The sequence below is a fragment of the Nyctibius grandis genome, chromosome 7 (genome assembly GCF_013368605.1).
Source record: "Nyctibius grandis isolate bNycGra1 chromosome 7, bNycGra1.pri, whole genome shotgun sequence".
In the NCBI taxonomy this organism is placed as follows: Eukaryota; Metazoa; Chordata; class Aves; order Nyctibiiformes; family Nyctibiidae; genus Nyctibius; species Nyctibius grandis.
In genome coordinates, this window is record NC_090664.1 from 48,835,225 (window position 1) to 48,854,666 (window position 19,442).

Below are 19,442 nucleotides of genomic sequence, written 5' to 3' on the forward strand. Positions count from 1 at the left end.
GAGCTTTGCGTGGCCCCCTGAGCCCCCCCAGCCACCTTGCCTGGAGCAAAGCTCCGACCTGGGTCCCCAGGCTTGGCTGACCACCCCATGGCAGGTCCCAATGTGGTGGCTGAACTCCTTGTGTCCACCCTGGTCTGGACGTGTCAGCGTTGTATTCTCTGCCACCTTTGAGGTGAGCAAGGAGGAACAGCTGTGCTCTTCCAGGGGTAGTTTGTTGCGTGGGCTTTCGTTATTTAGTTTTCTGGTCTATGGCAAAGCCACTTCATGTATTACAATTTTTACTCCTTTTAAATACCTTGAGTGTGAGTCTGTCATGACTGTACCTGGTTAAAGTCAGGGATGAAGCATGTCACGGACCATAGCTAGAGCTATTTACCTCAAGTATGAAGAAGATCAGGAGAATCTGAAACTTCAGGGAGCAATAAAGCAGATATCGGGGTGACAGAAGGGCCTGGGACCAGCCATCACTTGCCATGGCACGGAGCTGGCTGTCCCAGTCAAAAACACATCCCCTGCCAGGAGGCAGAGCAGCTGCGGGGTTTCACCTTGGTGACTGTGACTGCTGCGTTAAAGGCTAAATATTACTGCACAGTTTGTGAGAAAATGAGAGCCTGTGAACGAGGAGGGAGTCAATGGGTCCGTGCCTGAGACTCCTGCTCCCTCCCGGCAGCCCCGAGCGAAGGCTCCCGCTCCCATGGAGTGAATCGGGGACAGGAGGTGGAGGATGAACACGTCACCCGTGCGGACGTGTCCCAGGCGAGCCCTCACACCTCAGCTGCGGGAGGTGTTTACCTGAGGGCTCACAAAATACTTCAGGATGGCAAATAATTCTGTGTGGAAAAAAGGCCGCGGGGAGAACCCACCCAGCTGGCGCGTTTTTCAGGACCGAACTGGGACAGGGGCTGCGGTGGTTTTACATACAGGTGTGTGGCACAAGCACATTTAATAATTCCCTTCCCATCCTCAGCCATCTTCACGGGGGATCCCAGCGCACAGCCGTTCTGGCGGGAAGGGTCCCCCCTGCCCCTCGCCCGGCGGCGCAGGGGTCGGGCAGTGCCCGCCGGCCCGCGGCCCGCCTGAGGCGGAGCCTCCGCCAGGGCCAGAGACGCTTCAGGGCCCAGGGGACATCCCCTGCCCTCACCCCGCCGGAGGGGGGGCCGCTACCCCGCCAACCCGGCAGGGACAGCTGGGCCGTCCCTCCGCGGCCGGCCGGGCGGGGAGCGGGGAAGCGGGGGGCGGCGCCGCGGAGCGGGAGCGAACTGCCCCCCCGCGCCTGCCGGGCGGGCCGGGCCGGGCCGGGGCGGGGCCGGCTCGGGGGCGGGCAGGCGGCGCTGGTCGCTGTCCTGGGTGTTGAATCTGCTGCGGCTGCCGCTCGCCGGAGTCCGCGAGCCGGTGCAGGAGGCAAAGGGCGGGAGGGCGGCATGGAGTGAGGGCTGGCGGCGGCGGGCAGGGGAGCGGGACAGCCGCCTGCGATGGGCCAGGCATGATGGGGGCGCTCGGCTCCGTCCTCCCGCTGCTGCTGCCGCCGCTGCTGCAGCTCCTCGCCGCCGCCCCGCGCAGCCAACAGCCCTCCGCTGGAGCCGCCGCCGAGGGGCGGATCGGTGAGTGGGGCGACGGGCGGGAGGCGTGGGGCTGACGGGGAGCGGGGCCGCGCCGTGCCCTCGCTCCCTCCGCTGCTGCCCGAGAGCTTCCTCAGAGGCAGCTCGACAGGCCCCCGGCGGCCGCGCCCGCACGGCTCCCGCTGAGGGGCCCGTCCTCCGGTCCTTCACGACCGGCTCTCGCTGAGGGGCCCCGTCCTCCGGTCCTTCACGACCGGCTCCTGCTGAGGGCCCCGTCCTCCGTCTCCTTACGGCGCGGCTGCCCGCTGAGGGTCCCTGTCCTCCGGCCCAGCACGACCGGCGCCCGGCCCCTCACATCTCCCGGGTCCCGCCTTTCCCCGCCGGTCCCTGGTCACCCCGAGGCCGGCCCAGGGCCCCAGCAGCGTGTCCTGGCGGGATCTCTGGGTACACCTCCGAGGAGCAGGTCTCACCAAGTGTCCCCAAGTCTCCCCACATGCTGAAAACTTCTGCCGAGACAATCACGAGGCCCCTAAAGTCGAGGTCCACCGGTGGGGAGTCACCAAAAATGCATCCAGCCTCCACATATTTAACCCTGCTCCCAGTTTAGTGGATTCAGCCTACTAAACTGCCCTCGTATTTGGAAACCACAGGAAATCCCCAGGCCACAAAGCCCCAGATGCAGCCCAGCCGCCGCTGGTGTCTGCCCCTAACTCATTCTGCTGGAGGTGGAAGTCAGCGCTGGCTTCTGCTTAAGGCTGTTTTGGAGGTGTCTAAAAATACCCAGTGCTGCCCAGTGAAGACCATTAAACAGCCTCCTTCTGTTCAGACATTCTCTGACCAACCCTCTCCTCTTTTAGAAGACACCATCTGCAATAAACATTCCCACCTGCTAAAATGACCCACAGTAACACTAAGGGATCCTGAAAACAAACTGTGTGTTCAAGATCGATGCTGTTCTCCTGTGCCACTCTCCCCGGCAGTCCTCTCCTCGCACCGAGACACTCATGACTGTATGCTCACTGGAATTTTCTCCAATGATACCTACTAATACAGTCTCATTTCACTTACAGTATCTTTCCGAAACTCGCTTTAAGTCCAGAAGGTCATAACTTGGAGAATTTTATATTTTTTCCCAGTTTAATACCTACCTAGAGTGGTTATGGAGATCAGAGAGTGAAAACTAAACTAGCTGTCCCTAAGAAATCTTTTTCTAAGGCAAAAAATAAAAAGACTTTAAGAAACAAAGGAAGCCTCCCACAGAAGTATCAGTGCACTCTTCCTCATGCACATTCTGTTTATTAAGAAGGAATTAAAATCAGCTGACCATGTTTTTAATGAGGCTTCAGTCAAGTGGCAATAAAAATGAGCTATTAAATGCTTGCTATAGTGAAGGTAGTGATGCGAGGTTTTAAGGAGAAACGATTTGGACTGGCTGTATCCCTCCCTTCTTTCTCCTGGTTGCTATAGATATAGACTGTTTCTCCTAATCTGCTGAGGAGAAAGCTTGCATAAAAATATTGAAAGTAATAGCTGTAATTTTTACCTTTCATAATGCAATACGCTATACATCGTGCTTTCAAACTAGTCAGATTTTTATTTTCTCTCCCTAAACACAAACTGCAAATCAGTCTGGGTCACAATATTTTTCAGCGTGTTGTAGCTGCAAAACAATATTTGTGTTTGTCACTTCCCTGTAGCTTCCCTGAGCTTCTGCCTCGGCAAGGATGCCTGCCTGACAGTTAAGGCTGTCCTTGTGTGAAAAGGAATGGGGGAAAAGGCTTGATTTTACATTGTGAATCCAGTGGTCTGGGAGGTAGAATTCAGAGATATTTCAATAGCAATAAAACAAGTTGAGCCTTTCTGCTTCTTGCTGGGATAGGGAACTAACTGATATCTCACGGATCTCTGTGAAAGATGGGAAAGGATTTATTGTGTTTGACAAGACACAGAAAAATGTTTGCATTGCTGGAAGTGAAACAGTTTCAGCTGTCTCTTCCCTTAGAGTTCCTTTATTTCTTTTATTGACCAGTGTTACAGATCTCATTAATCTTGAGTTCAAACTATTTATTATAATAGATTCTGTTCAATTTTAGACTACAATTTTTAGATATAATGAGGAGATGCAACTGTAATTTTACAAGGTATCTGAGTTTTGGGATTATTTGTGGTTATAGGTGGAAGACACCCATTTGATTTCTTCTTGTGTACAGTCTCATCTTCTTCAACTGAAAATTGAACACAGATGCATTATGAAACCTCTATAATATGTGCTGGAAACTGCCTTAAAAGCCATGTAATTATAGAAACAGTTTTTTATTAATTTGTTCCTGTTAAGTATTTCAGAAAGTCTTCCTAAAAGCTAGTTCAGAAGTAGAAGTTCATGACCATTACTATTTCATAGGATGTTTTCATCCAATTTAATTCTTTTCCTCTTTTTTTTGGTCGACTATTGTCTATGCTTTCCAATATAGTAATAATCTCCAAATAGTGACCTATTTATTTTGTAACATACTTACTTACAAACTTGTTTAAGAAATTGGAAGTTTTAAAGTTACAGTTAAATAGGAGAAAAGATTTGGATTTGTGCTTCTTCTGCCTATAAAGTTCATGAGGCTTTGCAGATTGTTCCTGTGGGAAGGTGTTTTTATAAGATGCTATTATCAACAAAAGCACATATTCTTCCATTTCTTGACATTCATAGTAGCATTTTAAATGTGAACAAATCTGGAAAAGTATAGCCCTTCCCCTCTCTCTGTCTCTTGCCCAGGTTTAGTCCAGGAGAGAGATTCTTCTCTTTTCTGCAGAAAAAAAGCAGCTGAGTACATAGTAGTGTTTATTAGTCTTTGATGAAACACTAGGGCTGGGAATTTAATATTCTAAATAAATCTTTATTTGTTTATAAGACACAGTCCATTTAAGATTAGGGAACTTCTTTTTAAGTGTTTTACAAACTAATCATCTGTGAACAATGTATCTTGACCATGTTTACTAAATTCCACAGATTTGGGTTATTCTGCTCCTGTAGCGATGGTTGTATGGATATTTTTTCAATGAGACATTTTCTTATTAGCAAATAATCATACTGAGGAAGCAGTTAAACTTAAAATGCCTTCCAGTAAACACTAAGCAGTTACTTCAGTAAAAATTGCAGCTCCAACAGTTAAAGTATTTTCATGCGTTTGTACAGCTTTTTAAGTAGACTAATCTATTCAGAAAGTTGCAGTGGTATTTTATTTTCATATGAGATAGGCTGGGTGAGGTAGAGAACTTGGGAACAAAGTAAACTGTGAACATTCTTAATCACATTATTTCATTAGTCCTAAAATACTGATACTTTACAGCAGAAGTCATCCTCGTGTATTCGAAAAGAGAGTGTGTGCTTGCTGCAGTGCCTTCACATTGACCTCTAATGTGTAAAATGATGCTTATAACCTTCAGTGAATACAAGTATAATTTTGCAATATAATTTGATCTTCTGTGCTGTGTGCAATCCCATTTTTCAGTCTGCATTTTCTTCTTAAATGAGTACGTTAATATGCTGTGGAAGTTTCTGGAAACAGTTGTTCCATACACCATGTAAAAGTTCCTTCAAAGTTGTATTCAGATCATCATATGCAAAGTTTTTGCAAGTCAAATGCCTTGAATTTAGTTTTTAACTAACTAACAAAAAGGCAAGTCAGTCACATTTCAGCTTATAAACGTGAAATCTGGTAAACCTGTCGCCGTGAGTTTCTGACACAGTGAGCAAAGACAGTGTCTTACATTTCACTAGGGTTTAAATGTAATTAAGGATAAAAACTGTACTCAAAGACTTTTAAAAAATCTTGCATGTTACTTGTAGGACTTTCACAAAGTACGATGTGCATGTTTAACAGCTGAAAAAATATTTTAGACATGAGTTAAGAGTTTCAAGTGATTGAAGTTGATCAGGAGTAAGAAATTACAAGAGCAGGGACTTCATTTAGCATTGGTGGAAAGCATTTCTCCAGTGTTGATTCTTAAATTACAAAAGAATGAAATAAAGAGTAGGACAGATGAAAAAAATACAATTTTTTTGGCTTTTCGGTCAGTGCTTCAGATACAATCCAAAGGAAGTAGTGAGAGAGAGCTTTTGTCTATGGGTGTGTCATGGGGAATAGCAAAAAAGTATATCTTGGTTTCGTTCTTGTCAGAGAGATGTTACCATAACAAAATTAATGTAACTGTTGTTCTCAGCCATCATTGTCAACTGTCTTGGAGATCCACGAGGACTGAAATTTTGCTTCTTGCAGCAATTCGGAGCTGAGCTGAGGCTCACTGAAGTCAATGTCAGCCTTTCCCATTGACTTCAGTAGCATTTGGATCAAAATGTTGGTTGAGACTAGTAGCAGACTGTCTGAGAAAGTAGGGGAGTTGCAGTGTTACCATCTGTTCAGTAGATAAACTTGCCTGACTTTCCAGTTACATTAATTTGGAACTTCTGATAGGCACTTAGGTATTTTGATATCATGTTGATATGATGTAATTATTGATGATGGAGTGTAATTTATGATATAATGGTAGCAAATAAAAATATCAACAAAATAATTTAATTAAGACAATGCTATGTGCTCAGAACGTGAAGGATTCATTGTAGGAAGCTGTATGCTTCCCTTCGTCAACAGTATTTTTGTATATTCTAGAAACATTTCTTAAGTCATCAGTTACGTTAGAAAGCAACTTGAAAGTCACTTGTTATCAAGGCATGTCTGTCTGTTAGTTCCACTGATTTAAAGGTAAGAATATGCATTAACATTTTAACATGCATGCCATGACTCTTCTACAGTATGTTTTTACTATCATCTAACTTGGTTTTGTTGAAAGTTTCAAATGGACAGGAAGTGAATTATTTCTTTGTCAGTAAAGGGAAGTCATTGCAGGGTGCTCTAAAGGTTGTTCATTAGATGGGATTTCTAGGGAGATGTTTTTTTGTTTGGTTGGTTTGCTGATTGAGAGAAAACAGACAAGTTTTTGGAAATACATGATCGTTTCTGCTTCCTACCTGAGTGTACCCCAACAGTTCTCTGTATTTGGTGAAATAAAAGAGAATACTTCTACTTGTCTTCCTTCTTTTTTTGCTACCAGCGAACAATACCAGTCCCAAAAACTTCATCATACCACACCACCATTATGCCATGCTGTCAGTCAGCCTACTGAGAGGAAATTAGGTTGCTCCTAGTTGTTAGGTCCTGGAATATTTGGGCAGTTCTGCTAAAATAGCAAAGGGTAATTAATGTTGACACACTAACGATAAATAGGCGGTTGCCTGTGTACTTTGTGACAGTGAGCAGCAATGCTTATGAACACCGGTGTGGGGAGACTGCCATTAGTGAGGCAAGGGCAACTGCAGTCCCTGAAGGCAAAGGAGCCCACTGCTAAGCAGGGAGTTGGGGTCTCCTGTGTCGATCAGATTTCCATTGCCTGGAAAGAGAGCGTAAGAACACAAGCTCAGATATAGGTGATTACTGTGGGTCATATGTATCCAAATCCATAAGAAGATCTGTGGAAGCCAAAAGGCAATGTATATTCCAACTTCCCGAAAACAATATATGTTTTGGCCTCATCCCACTTACACTGTAGCCTAAAATTTAGATAAAATCTCCAAAGTTATTCTTACAAAATCAGATTCTATAATGTCTTGCTAAAATCTGTGTTGGTGTTTAGAGGCATATTTTGGAGGTTGTTCAATGAAGATTGGAGCAAAGATCAGTTTGGTTTTGGTGATAAAATTGGCAAAGGAGGGAAAGTATCCAAGAGGCGAAGTCCACTGGTAGGGTCCATCAAAGGTAAGATGCTGAGCTGGATGTGTATTTGGTTAGGCTCAGCGTGGTCATTATTAATAAATCTAGGAAAGCAGTAAGTATTATTGTTGCTGGTCAAACAGTTTTGTGTTTTCAAATGAAGAATAAGCAGGTGAAGATGCAGATGAAGAAGAGCATGTTTTCAGGGAAATAATCAGAAGAGATGCCAAGGAATAGTGGCATGATGGGAATGTGGATGTTTAAAAGAGGGAATCAGAACTGAAATGCTTAGTAGAAGTAAAATTATTGGAATTGGAGATCAGGAACGGAGATTAGTGAGTTGTATACGATCTGTAAAGATGTAAACTTAAGATTGGGTGGAGTTACTTTTTCTCATGGAAGAGACAGTCAAATGCAGCAGCAAAACTGAGATGTTCAATGGACCAGTCTGAGGCATGAGAAAATGAGGCAAGGTGACAAGAAGGAAAAGGGGTTCACAAAATAAAAATATTAATTCATTCATTTAGGCCAAAACTGTGGCAAAAATGGAGTCACTATGAGAAACTGCTCTAGGAACAGAAAGGATTTATTTTTCTTAATGTAAGGGGCGGGATTCATCTAACTAAATGTAATTATTTGAGCTAATCGCTTGAGGCTCCTTTTAACCTATATCTAGCTCATAAATTTAAATTAATTTTACCCAACTGTACATATCTAACATAGGTCAGATAAATGTCTCCCTGAATGCAGCTAGTGCCTTCCATTTAGTATTGTCTTAATACGGTTCCCAGGCTAGAGTGAGTATCTGGCTGTAAATATCTGTGTGGTAGTTACTGTACCTTAGCTATTCAAAACTCAGATGCTTAGGTTAAACTTGGGGAGAGGTAAGCACAGGTGGAGAGTGATTCACCTGTCTTTCCCCACTGAGGTGAGACTAATGAAGTAGCTTAAACTAAAGTTATGTTGGTTGAGGATCACCTACTATGTTACTTCAAAACCACAGGCATGACTTTGAGATATATAGGTCTTGCAAGTAAGGTGTTTAGGAAGGTCCTGTGAGTAGTCAGACGGGTTTGTCACATAAGGGACTGAAACAAGAGAGGTGGCTGAAGGATATTAGTAGTCCTGGAAAAAAAATTCTCTGAGAAAGTCACCCTCCGGTAATTGCAAACAAATGAAGGTGACCTCTAATGAGACAGAGAAGAAGCGGGCATAATGGAATGAGCATGTGAAGGGAAAAAAGCAGGTAATGAACAGGAGGTCTGCAGGTAAGACAGACAAATGGTAGGTGGGTCTGGTATTGGAGAGCTGAAGGAAGGGGACCATGAAGGCTTTCTAGTTGTGGACAGTCAAGAGAAAGCATGAAGGGCATGGAGGCTAATGTGTACATAGGATTACTGAGTTTTCTTAAGTGAGTTTTAGGGGCTTTACTTGTGTGGGGGGTGGAAGGGCTCTATTTTTATCTTCACCATTTCATAGTGTTAATACACTATAGCATTCTCAATAACAGTATGCCATTCAGAACAGCTGTGCTCACCAAAAACATAGTGAACTTTTTTCTGAAAAGGTTAGAGGAGCTTAGCTCTATAGAATTTATTCCTTTTGAGAAGGAATTTTTGAGAAGTAAAGTAGCTTAGTAAATTCTGCATCTTACTGTGTTTTTTTCCCATAGTTTCAGTGAAACATAGTTAAATACTAAACATAGTTGATGCACAGTTTCTCTGAACATCGAGTTAGCACTTAACATTGCATACCTATTTTTTCTTCAAACTAATGTGTTGATAAAAAAGCTCTTTTAAGATGTAAAAATCAGTAACTAGAAGTTTTAGGGGAAGTACAGCTGGTTGTAGTGGGTGTAAGGTCTTTTCTTTCAGTCATAGCTTAACAGCATGCAACGGTGGTTACATAAGCTTGACATCATAGCCAACAGTTCCAAGGTAATGCATAGAGATAAATGTGCCTCCCAAAATGTGGTGTACTTCCAGATGTTCTCATAGAAAACAATGCAGCTGAGATCAAACACACACAACATATTATAATAAACTTACAAAGTTCAACAAAAGTCAGGAAATACCTGGATACGTGTAAAAAACCCATTGTTACCCCCTCCCCCCAATTAATCTTTCATCTCTCAAGTTTGAACCTCAACAAATTCTACAAAATACCTTATGCAAATCAATCGTGGATGCTGAAAAACTGATAGATATTTTGGATTTCTGGCACACAGAAATCTTTTGCTCTCATTATTGTGCAGGAGATAATTACCTGTCTGTCTGTTGCTGTCCTAGAAGGGTTAAAGATATTATAACCTCTGCTCTTGTTAATATTCTGCTCTGCACCAGGAGGGCTATCTTTTCTCTACAGCTTCTTTAGTTGGTTCATACAATTCAGTTAAATTCAGAGCAGTTGTTTCAGACAACTGCTTTACTTCACCTGGAAGGTCATGCCTCATCTTCAGGCCTGAGGAAGAGTTTGTGTGTTAAGAAATTGTCTGTGTTTTTTCAACTATTATCAGGCTGCAGCTTTGCAGTACAGAATGGCAATAACAAAAGTTTGTGGTGTTCCTGCCAGTGACTGCTTGATCTTGCCTTTGCAAGGGGTATTCGTTTGGCTGAAACAAAAAAAAATGGAGCTAAAACACAGCCTTGCTCACAAGCAGAGAAAACAGTGCTGGTATTAGTGCTGGTATCCATGAAATGGGTACAGGGAGATGGGTTTGGGGATAGGATTAGTTTATGCCACTATTGCCCCTGAGCTTTCCATGGCATGAAACTTTGACTTGTGTCCTTATGAAAGAAGATAGTCTCCTATTAATCTGACCTCTCCTACAGAATTGATTTGTAAGTTAGACATTACATTCTATTTACTCTTCAGTGCTGAGTTAAAAACGTGGCATCAAAGATTATAACCCTTGATCAATGCAGGTAAATCACCACCAAAGAATGTGAATGTCTATTCTATTTTTTATAGAAGGTGTACATTATGGTGTATTTCTCTTGGCAGAATGGTTTGTTATAATTTTAATTTAGATTGTGGAATGCTTTATATACTTGCTACTTATATTTCAGCTTTATTTGGTATCTGATTATGATAGATGTTAGGCTATCAAATATCTTCTGTGAGCTATTACTCATAAAATATTCTTTGCTATTCTAGATTTTATCACAGCTCAGTGTTCTCAGTATGTAGCCAGTGCAATGCCTTACTTACACTGACAAAATATTATCCCCGCCTTCTTCTGTGACCTGGCCTCACCTCTCATCCCAGATTCTCAGCTAAACACTGTTTCTTACTTTCATGGTATGACCCTGTGGATTATAGCAACTCCTTCTATTTGTTGGAGAAGGCTGTAGTCACCGGTGACTATCTCACTTCTCACTTATGTCCTAACAGAAGAAAAAAAGGAGGGGAAAATGGAAATTTAGGATTTATACCTCTGTCATGACTTTCTGGAAATAGCTGGATATTAATGAAGACAAGATACCAAGGTAAATATCATCAAGTGTTTAGGTAGGTGAACACATCTTGGACTTAGCAACAGCTGGCAGAGATAAAACCCCTCCAAATTCTTCAGCACCGTGTATTCCTTTTAGATTTTTGATTTTTGTTTGATCTATATTTAAAAAATGTCTGGGTTTTTTTTTTACTCTTGAAATCTGGGGTCAGGTTCTGCAATTTTCCCTTTCCTCAATTATGAAGTGAAATTTCAAAAAGGTTAAAATATTCTTGTTAGTATTACCTGTCTGGATGTTTATTTTGGTTGACTAGGTCAGCTCATAATTATGATTTACCAATGTGCATTATGTGCAGGGGATGATTTCCAAGGACAAAGGGCAACTATAAAAATTTCATATTCAAAATCGTAGAATCATAGAATCGTTTTGGTTGGAGAAGAGTTTTAAGATCATCAAGTCCAACCATTAACCTAACACTGCCAAGTCCACCACTAAACCATGTCCCTAAGTACCACATCTACTCATGTTTTAAATACCTCCAGGGATGGTGACTCCACTGGTTCCCTGGGCAGCCTGTTCAAATGCTTGATAACCCTTTTGGTGAAGAAATTTTTCCTAATATCCAATCTAAACCTTCCCTGGTGCAACTTGAGGCTGTTTCTTTATCCTTGTTACTTGGGAGAAGGGCCCAACACCCGCCTCGTTACAACCTCCTTTCAGGTAGTTGTAGAGAGTGATAAGGTCTCAGTAAATAAAAATAAAATAAAATAAATGCAATAATAGTGAAAACAAATTTTGAAGGAAAAACCAAAGTTAACTGATACTATCTGGTGAATTTCCATCTTAAGAGCTGCAGAAAAAGAAAACAATCATGTTCTTTGGGAGAAATCACACTTTTAGACAGTATAAAATTTATAACGCTATAATCAAATAGCATTTAAAAAGCAGAATGGGAAGGCTGTTTTAGTACTACATCTGGTCGGTTTTATGCTGCCCAACAGACAAAGATCTACAGTTGAGGGCTTTTTTTTTCTGTCCATTTGCTTTTGTTTCCCTGAGTAACACCTGCTCTAACGAGTTTATAATCTGAAAGTAAATAACTGAGAAGGGAGGAGGAAATGGACAGAGCACACAGGCCTGAGAATAAACAGCTGTCAAATGGCTGACATTTTAGAAAGTAGAACACACAGCTTTTATGAAGGATCTGATGCAGCTTGAATGAAGGAGCTGATCACACCCGGCTGTCAAACTTTCCTAATTAAAGAATTACTTAAGAGGATTTTAGAACAATACTTTATCATCTTCAGATTATGGAACTATTTTCATAGTTTAGCAGATAGATAGGGAAAAGCTCTGACATGATCATCTACCCAGTGATGGGGTGGCTATACAGGGTGTTAAAAGGACGCATGGTTGTGCTTCTTTTAACTTGCAGTTTAGGGAGGTTCATGCCAGAGAGATTAAATTAGTAGTGCTTGTAAAAGGGAGATGAGCCTCACCTAAACCTCTGCATGAAGCTGTCAGAGTCTGAATTTGGGTATACATATATTTGGCCACCTAACACTCCTTTAACAGGGTGTGCTTCTTGTCATTCATTATCTTTCTTTTTGTCCATCCAGTCATAGGATAATACTAACTTACTTTCAGATGAAAGTTTATCACTGCACAAGGAGACTCTGCTGTCAGCAGAAGCATATAAAATACAGCCTTTCATTAACAGCTTCACCAGTTTTCCTGAAGTTGTTTTTGTGTTTGGTGTAAATAAGAAAGGTGGCAGGTTCAGTTCTTTCTGATGTCACTGATATTAGTCCAGGGTTCCTGGATTTAAGGTGATTTAAGGCATCAAATATTTGAACAGGGCCTGCCTAGAGCTGGTTTTATGGAATATGATTAACTCTATTTAAGACAGAGTATTAACAAATAAATATTTGAACATTCTCTTTCTAGCCAATTTTCCGTCGTCTCCGTTGCAATCTGGAAGATACTCTCGGCTCGGGAGCTCCCATGTTTTCCTGCTACTTGACAAAGAAACTCTGCTTAACTCTTCTCAACTGAGAGAATTCTTCTTGCTGAAGGATGGGCTTTGGTGGTGTCTCACCTTGCAATCCTGATACTGTAAAATGGGGTGTGAGTGTTACTTCATTTGGGATTGTCACTCCCTGGAAAACAGAGGGTGTAGTGTTCTGTAGTTTGCCAGCCACACCTAAGTCACTCCTCAGTGTCAGACAATGTTCATGTACGAATGCAAAGGAAGCAAGTATTCGACTCTATGCAGAGCTATATAAAGAAAAAGGTGCAGAAAAAGATCACATAAAAAACATTCTTACGCCTGTAATCCTGGTTTGGCTTCGCCAGATTGTCAGATTAACCTAATTATCAGAACACTTAATGAAATTTCCCAGAGAGAGACAGATTATTTTTGGTCAACTTTCATCCTCCAAAATACATACTGACTTGAGGTGAAGAATCTACCTTTCTACTGTGGTTTCTGTTGAGGGAAGACTCATTTATACCTGGGTTTTTTTTCCACCTTCCAGTCCCTCCAGCTCTTATCAGCTGTGCTAACAGAACTCTGTTTGACCAGCTTCGACATTGCCATGCAACCTTTGGAAAGTCCTTCCCAGTTGTGCAGATGTCAAATAAATATCAGTCTGTAAAAAAAAAAAAAACAATCCACTTACAGACTGCAGACACGACACTTGTGAATACACATTAGATAAAAATAAAGCTTCAGAAATTAATTATACAGATGTGTATAAATGAAAGCAATTAATACTGATACAGACCAGATATGATGGTAAACACAAAAACAGAAAAAAAAGAGGAAGAGAGAGTGTTAGGAATAAATAACCTTTAAATGTGGCAAGCTGGAACTTAATGTACTGCAATAATCTCTGTTATGTTGAAGTCTGTATAAAACACCTCTTTTTCCTAGTCTTTGCAAGTAAAAAATCATTGAACTGGGAGCTTTGTTGGAAATTGATTAATTTCATTATGTAGTTTCTTAACACTAGTTCATTCCACAGTATTTCATGTTATTTTCATTAATAATCTATATTTAGTCACGTTTCATTTGTGAATATGTCAGATATTATGATGATAGTTTTTTCACGTCATAAATCACAGGAGAGTTGTTTCTATAATAGTTTATTACCTGAAAACTACTATTAAGTCTGTCTGTTTAATTTTGGTTCTGATTACCGATGCAAATACTTAGGCATGTGCCTAACTATAGGCAAGTGCTATTATCACTTAGTAAACAGGACTGTTCAGCCCTTTTGCAACGGAGAAAATAGGTGGCAGAAGTTTTGATTATACCTTGAATTTTTGTAGAATCAGGACTTCTATTTCACTAGCTTCTTTGGTAATTGAGCACTTTAACGACATCAAAATTTCACATACTAGAAAAGTCTGTAATAACAAACATCATCGTACTGTCACCTGTGTACATTTTTAGGGTTACTTAAAGAATTTGTGGCATTTCCAAATAAGATAATTGGAACAGGGTTTTTTAAATGAAACTAAATAGGAATTCCTCAAATTACTTTGAATCTGCTATTTGGAGTGCCTTCTGCAATAACAATACTTTGTGTGTTAATTTACTTTTTTGAAATTGATATGGCACACCACTTTAGGATGAGTTAGAAGCTTCAGTTTTCATTCTTCTCCAATGAGTAGGTATCTGGTGACATCTGGGAAAGACTGTGAAAACCTGCATTTGAGAAAATGCAAATTAACTCAGCATTTCTCTGGAACCAGATTGGTGCCAAAAATCCAACAACTGAGGCTTTACAACTGCATGAAAACTGAAAGAAGTTGTTCCTCCTTTTCCAAAAGATGATCCCCAGTATGCATATTGCTAACTCTCCCCTAGAAGTCTGGACCTTAAAGATCAGTGAGAGAACACCAGATATCATGTAGTTATAGAGCAAATAAATATAAATTCCTCTTATAATCCCCAGGTGCCTCATGAATGAATTTTGTATTCACTCTGCAATTTCTCAGTTCATATATTATCTATGTGGAGTTATTCTCCATATGTGAGAAATTGGAAATAGGTTTTTATTCTTGGTCTCATCTCAGGAGGTGCAAATTTATATCTGCAAATATATCTTTTTTGCAAATCTAAGTTTTTTTTTTTGATGAAGATGGTATGTTGCTAAAGGATAAAAAATTATTAGGAATTTTCCCTCAGAGGCAATTGAGAATTCTCTCCTCAGAGGAGAGACTACTGGGTGGCTAAAGGAAAAGAAAGTAGGACAGACCACAGCAAGCGAGAAGTCATTATGGAAATAGCTAAAAACTTTAGTTCACCTTTTCTGTTGCATCTTACCTGTGCTGAATATAAACTTGATTCCTCTGAAGAGCTTGCCTGTGCTTTTTAACTTGACCTAGAACTCTCTTAAGACAGAGTTTAAATTTAAAGGGCTTATTAGGAAGATGTTACTGTAGCAACAGTAAAGTAATATTTTTCAGATTTGATAAAAATCAAGTGTCCTTGAATGAATCTTTTTCAGATTTCACAGTAAGATTTTTTTTCAGTATTGTATATGGTGTTTGTGGAATGAATTATAGTCAAGTGGTGCAAAGAGGAAAAGGATGATTTCAGATAGTGACTTTTGTTTTTAAGAATCTTACTTACAGTAATATTTTACCATTCCATTATATGAGGCTTTAAAATAGTAATACATTGAAGATTCCCTTTTTCTGCATGTCTGCTGAGGGACACATCTCTGTTAGTGGATCAGCTCTCCAGGCTGGTATGAGGCCTGATAGATCTGAGGGTTGTCTGACAGTGGCGGGTGGTTGGCAAATGGGAAGGTCATACCAAGGTGAGTGTCATGGTGTATTGCTGCATTCTCACCCTCTTTCCCTCAGCAACTCTTACTGATCACTGTCAGAGACAGATTTTGGTCTAATCTGATATGGCACTTTGTATGATTTGCTCCTAAGAAACTTGATTAGAGCAAACTGAGTAAGCACAAATAGAAGAAAAAAACATATAGTCACGGTAATTGTGAATCAAAACTTGTGCTAGTATTTGCTCATTAGGCCCTGAAACACTAATATTTTATAAGAAACAAAATGGATTTTTGCTAGTAAACTGCTGATACAGTGCTAAATATTTCTTGCCACTGTGGGCAGAAAATACACTAGATTAAATGTTTTTTTTTCAGAACTATGATCCAGCCAGAAGTCTCTAGTCTATATTAAAGTGCTCCTGCTGGGTTCCCATAGCCATGGAAAGTGTGTAACTAAGTTTGGCAGCACAAAACCCCCACGCCTTTGCGTTATACTTAGGGTTTCAGTACAGATGAGAAAGTGTGAATGGAAAGATATTACATCAAGACAGAAAGCACATTTCAAATATTATGCGCTTTTGAGCTGGATCATTCATCGTTCTACCCAACCTAAGCAATGCCATCACTTCAGCCTTCCTTCTGACCATTGCAGAAGGCAGCAATTTAAGACTGTGTAGCAGTTCTGCATGGTAGCACGGGAAAGCTATTGAAATTGAGTTACATGGACTTTTGAGTAAGCGAATGTAAGTGGGATTTGGATGTGCCCTTCAGCTAATTTCTTTGCTCTTCACATTAGAAAGGAACAGGACCAGGATTTGTTCTACTTCTTGTTTTAAAGACTTGTTTTTCAGTAATCAGTTACCCTTCTGTCTCATTTTGGAACAATGGTCCAGTACTGTTCTAGAAGGGACGTGTGCCATTCATAGAATTATGGTTTCTGCAACACTTGTGTAATGTGAAGGTTTTACGTGAGCTCTGGCGAGATCCATCCCTATTCAGTTTGTAAGAATTTGTGAGCTACTAATCTTGAGTACTGTATTTTGCACATAGAGAAATATATATAAAATTAACAGAAGAAAATGGATTTTTTTTTCCTCAAATGGGTGTGAAATAATGAAAGTGCACCATCGTGTGTGATATCTGTGTGCAAGGAAGATTAAGTTGCAAGCAAGCTGAATTTAAAGGGAAAATAGGTCTATAGTGCACTCAGAAAAAATGTGACTGAATAAAGTAGAAAGAGGTGCAGTAGGCGTATATTTTACTGATTTATCATGATCTTATACCAGATTGGTGGGTCTTGTAACCTCAGCTGAACCCATTTTTTCATTGATTTGGTTTACTTTCACAAATGAACAAAGTCTTAAAAAATAGTCAGGTGTGGAGCCAAGCAAACAAAAGGTGATAATATTGACAAGAAAGGCAATACAGTTTCAGGAAGATCCATTAATATTTTGTAATCTTGTAGTCACTCAGTTTAAAGAAGCGTAACTTTTGAAAGCTTCCTTAAAGGAAGATGGTGAGAGATTTTAACTAAAGTGAAGCATCTTTGTTCCTTTTAATAGTACTTCTAGTTATCTGAATATGCAGCTTAAACCAGAACAGTTCCTTGAATCTTCTAGCTATCAGAACAGGTTTGTTCTTCTAAAATAAACCTATAAATATATATTTATCACTTTCTTTAAAATAAAGATAATACAGGAGAATAAATATATTTAACTCTTTACCAAAAATTACTAAAGTGACAGAAAGTGGCTGTTGTTTTTCTCATCTTTGGCTGTTGTATATAGGTTATTTGAGCAATGATTGTGAGTTTTTGCTTGAAGAGCAAGAGATCTCAAATTGCTCCCAAGTGCAATATGGCTATTACATACCATATAGCTGCTATTTTTAACTTCTTGAGACATTAGTTTTGTGTGATCATTGGATTAAAACTCTAAATGCAGTACAGATACTAAAGTTATGCTTTACAGGAGCCAACAGAAAAGGAAATAATAATATTTTTGGATGGTTCTGCCTCTATAGTTTTTTTTTTGTTTGTTTTCACTCCTTAATTGCAGCAGAAAGTGTTCCTTGAAGAGGTTTTAATTTTATCTGTTCAACATTTGGATTTTTTTTCTTATGGGAGATTCTCATATTTCAGCATTTGTTTTTGCTCCATATCAGGACAAAAATGAAAAATGAGGATGTTTTAATGGAATAAAACATTTCAAAAAATTATTTTTGGAGAAGGCAAAATACTGAAACAGTAAACCATATTTTTTTAAGGTACCACGAAAATTCATCAGCCTGAACTGCCAGGTTTGTCAGCCTGAGGGCAGAGAGAAGGTTTTGCTACTCCTGATGCTAGAATTTCTATCTTCAGATCCTCATATGCCCATGATGGGCAGGAGGGAAATTCCTGAGCTACTGCTATGCATCAGAGGCCCCCATCTTGTCACTGGGTCAGACTTCCTCGTTCAACTCAGCCATGAGGCATTGCCACACTTTAGAAGGGGGATTTGAAACATCTGAAATCAAAGTCCCACCACTCATATCTGGCTCAGCTGCATTGCAGTGATTAAAATTAAATTATTTGATTCAATTAGCTGGTGTACTTTTTTACAGTTTATCCAGTGAATTGTTTCATGAGATGTATCCTGTAGAACTTCGATTTTCTGAAAGCTACATTTTTAATTGAAAGACCTGTTGACAGTCTCCAAACAGCTTTAGTTTACATAAGGATCCGAATGTTCAAAGTTACTTGGTTTTGTTTAAAAAATCTTTTTTTAAACCAATCTTTTAATTTTGCTTATGTAAGAGCAGAATGTGAGTGGAATTGTCATGGAAGTGATATTTCTAAGCTTTTACTTCTCCTTCTTGAGGTATCAGCTGCCAGGTCTGTTTTTTTATAGCAGGAAAAAAAGCCTGATGCCTGTTTTCCAACTAACTTCAAAGAGTATGCTGGTTTCAATAAGATTGGTGTGGTTTTGTATACTTTCCAAAGCTCCAGCTTTTTCAAAAGATCACAAAATGTGTAGATATCTCTTATCTAGAGGGAATCACAGCAAATATGGGTTCTGCTCAATTTTTCAATTATTTCCTGATCCCAGTCAGACTGGAAATTACACCTATTGACAAACACTAAGAGAAATACCATCATGCAACATGCATGCTCTAGTAATTTAGTACTTTCTCAGAAATTAGACTTTACTAGATTAGATATTTAAAATTCTGTCTTATTTTCTTTTGTTTAAATATACTTTTTGGTAAGAAACTTTTCAATGTTATTTTATTGAGAAAACTTTTGCAGGATTGTTGTGGTGTGTGGAATTCATCTCACTTCAGATGTCTGTGGTTGAGTCAGTCAGTCACTCTGTGGCCCATTTACAGTCATTGAGAAAGAGGCACTTATGGGACATAATTGATCTGACCTATTTTACGTGTCTGCTTCAGGATGAGATGAATGGTACTCCAGGAACATTTGCCTAAACTGACTAGATTTCCATCAACTGTAGAAGCAGCATGGTGGGAACAGAGGGTGTGATATAAACAGAGGAGTGTATAGGAGTATAAACTCCCATCCAAACTTTCTAATATATCTCCACGAACTTTTAAAACTTGAGCTCTGCATCTTACCTTCAAATAGGATAGTTTCCAAATCTTCTCTCTTAAGAGTACTTTTTAATGCTAAAGTTTATCATCTTTAGCACTGCCTTTGTTGTTCCTAAAAACCACTTTGCATAAAAGGAAAATATATTCTCTTGCACAGTTTTTAAAACTTAGAGAACCATAGTAAGAAGAACTCTGTAGAATGATAGCGTGATCTTCCTTTTCTTGAAAAACATTTTAGCTCTACAGCAGTGGAGTATATCATAGTTTGGGATTAAA

General features: G+C 40.1%; 1 protein-coding gene across 1 annotated transcript in view; it reads left to right on the forward strand.

Moving 5' to 3' along the window:
- The first annotated feature begins 1,483 nt into the window (after nucleotides 1-1,483).
- The window catches only part of PTPRN2 (protein tyrosine phosphatase receptor type N2), a 698,861-nt gene continuing 680,902 nt past the window's right edge, over nucleotides 1,484-19,442 (forward strand). The window contains exon 1 of the mRNA XM_068404529.1: nucleotides 1,484-1,601. Within this exon, the coding sequence (XP_068260630.1) occupies nucleotides 1,484-1,601 (118 nt within the window). The remainder of the gene's footprint in view (nucleotides 1,602-19,442) is intronic.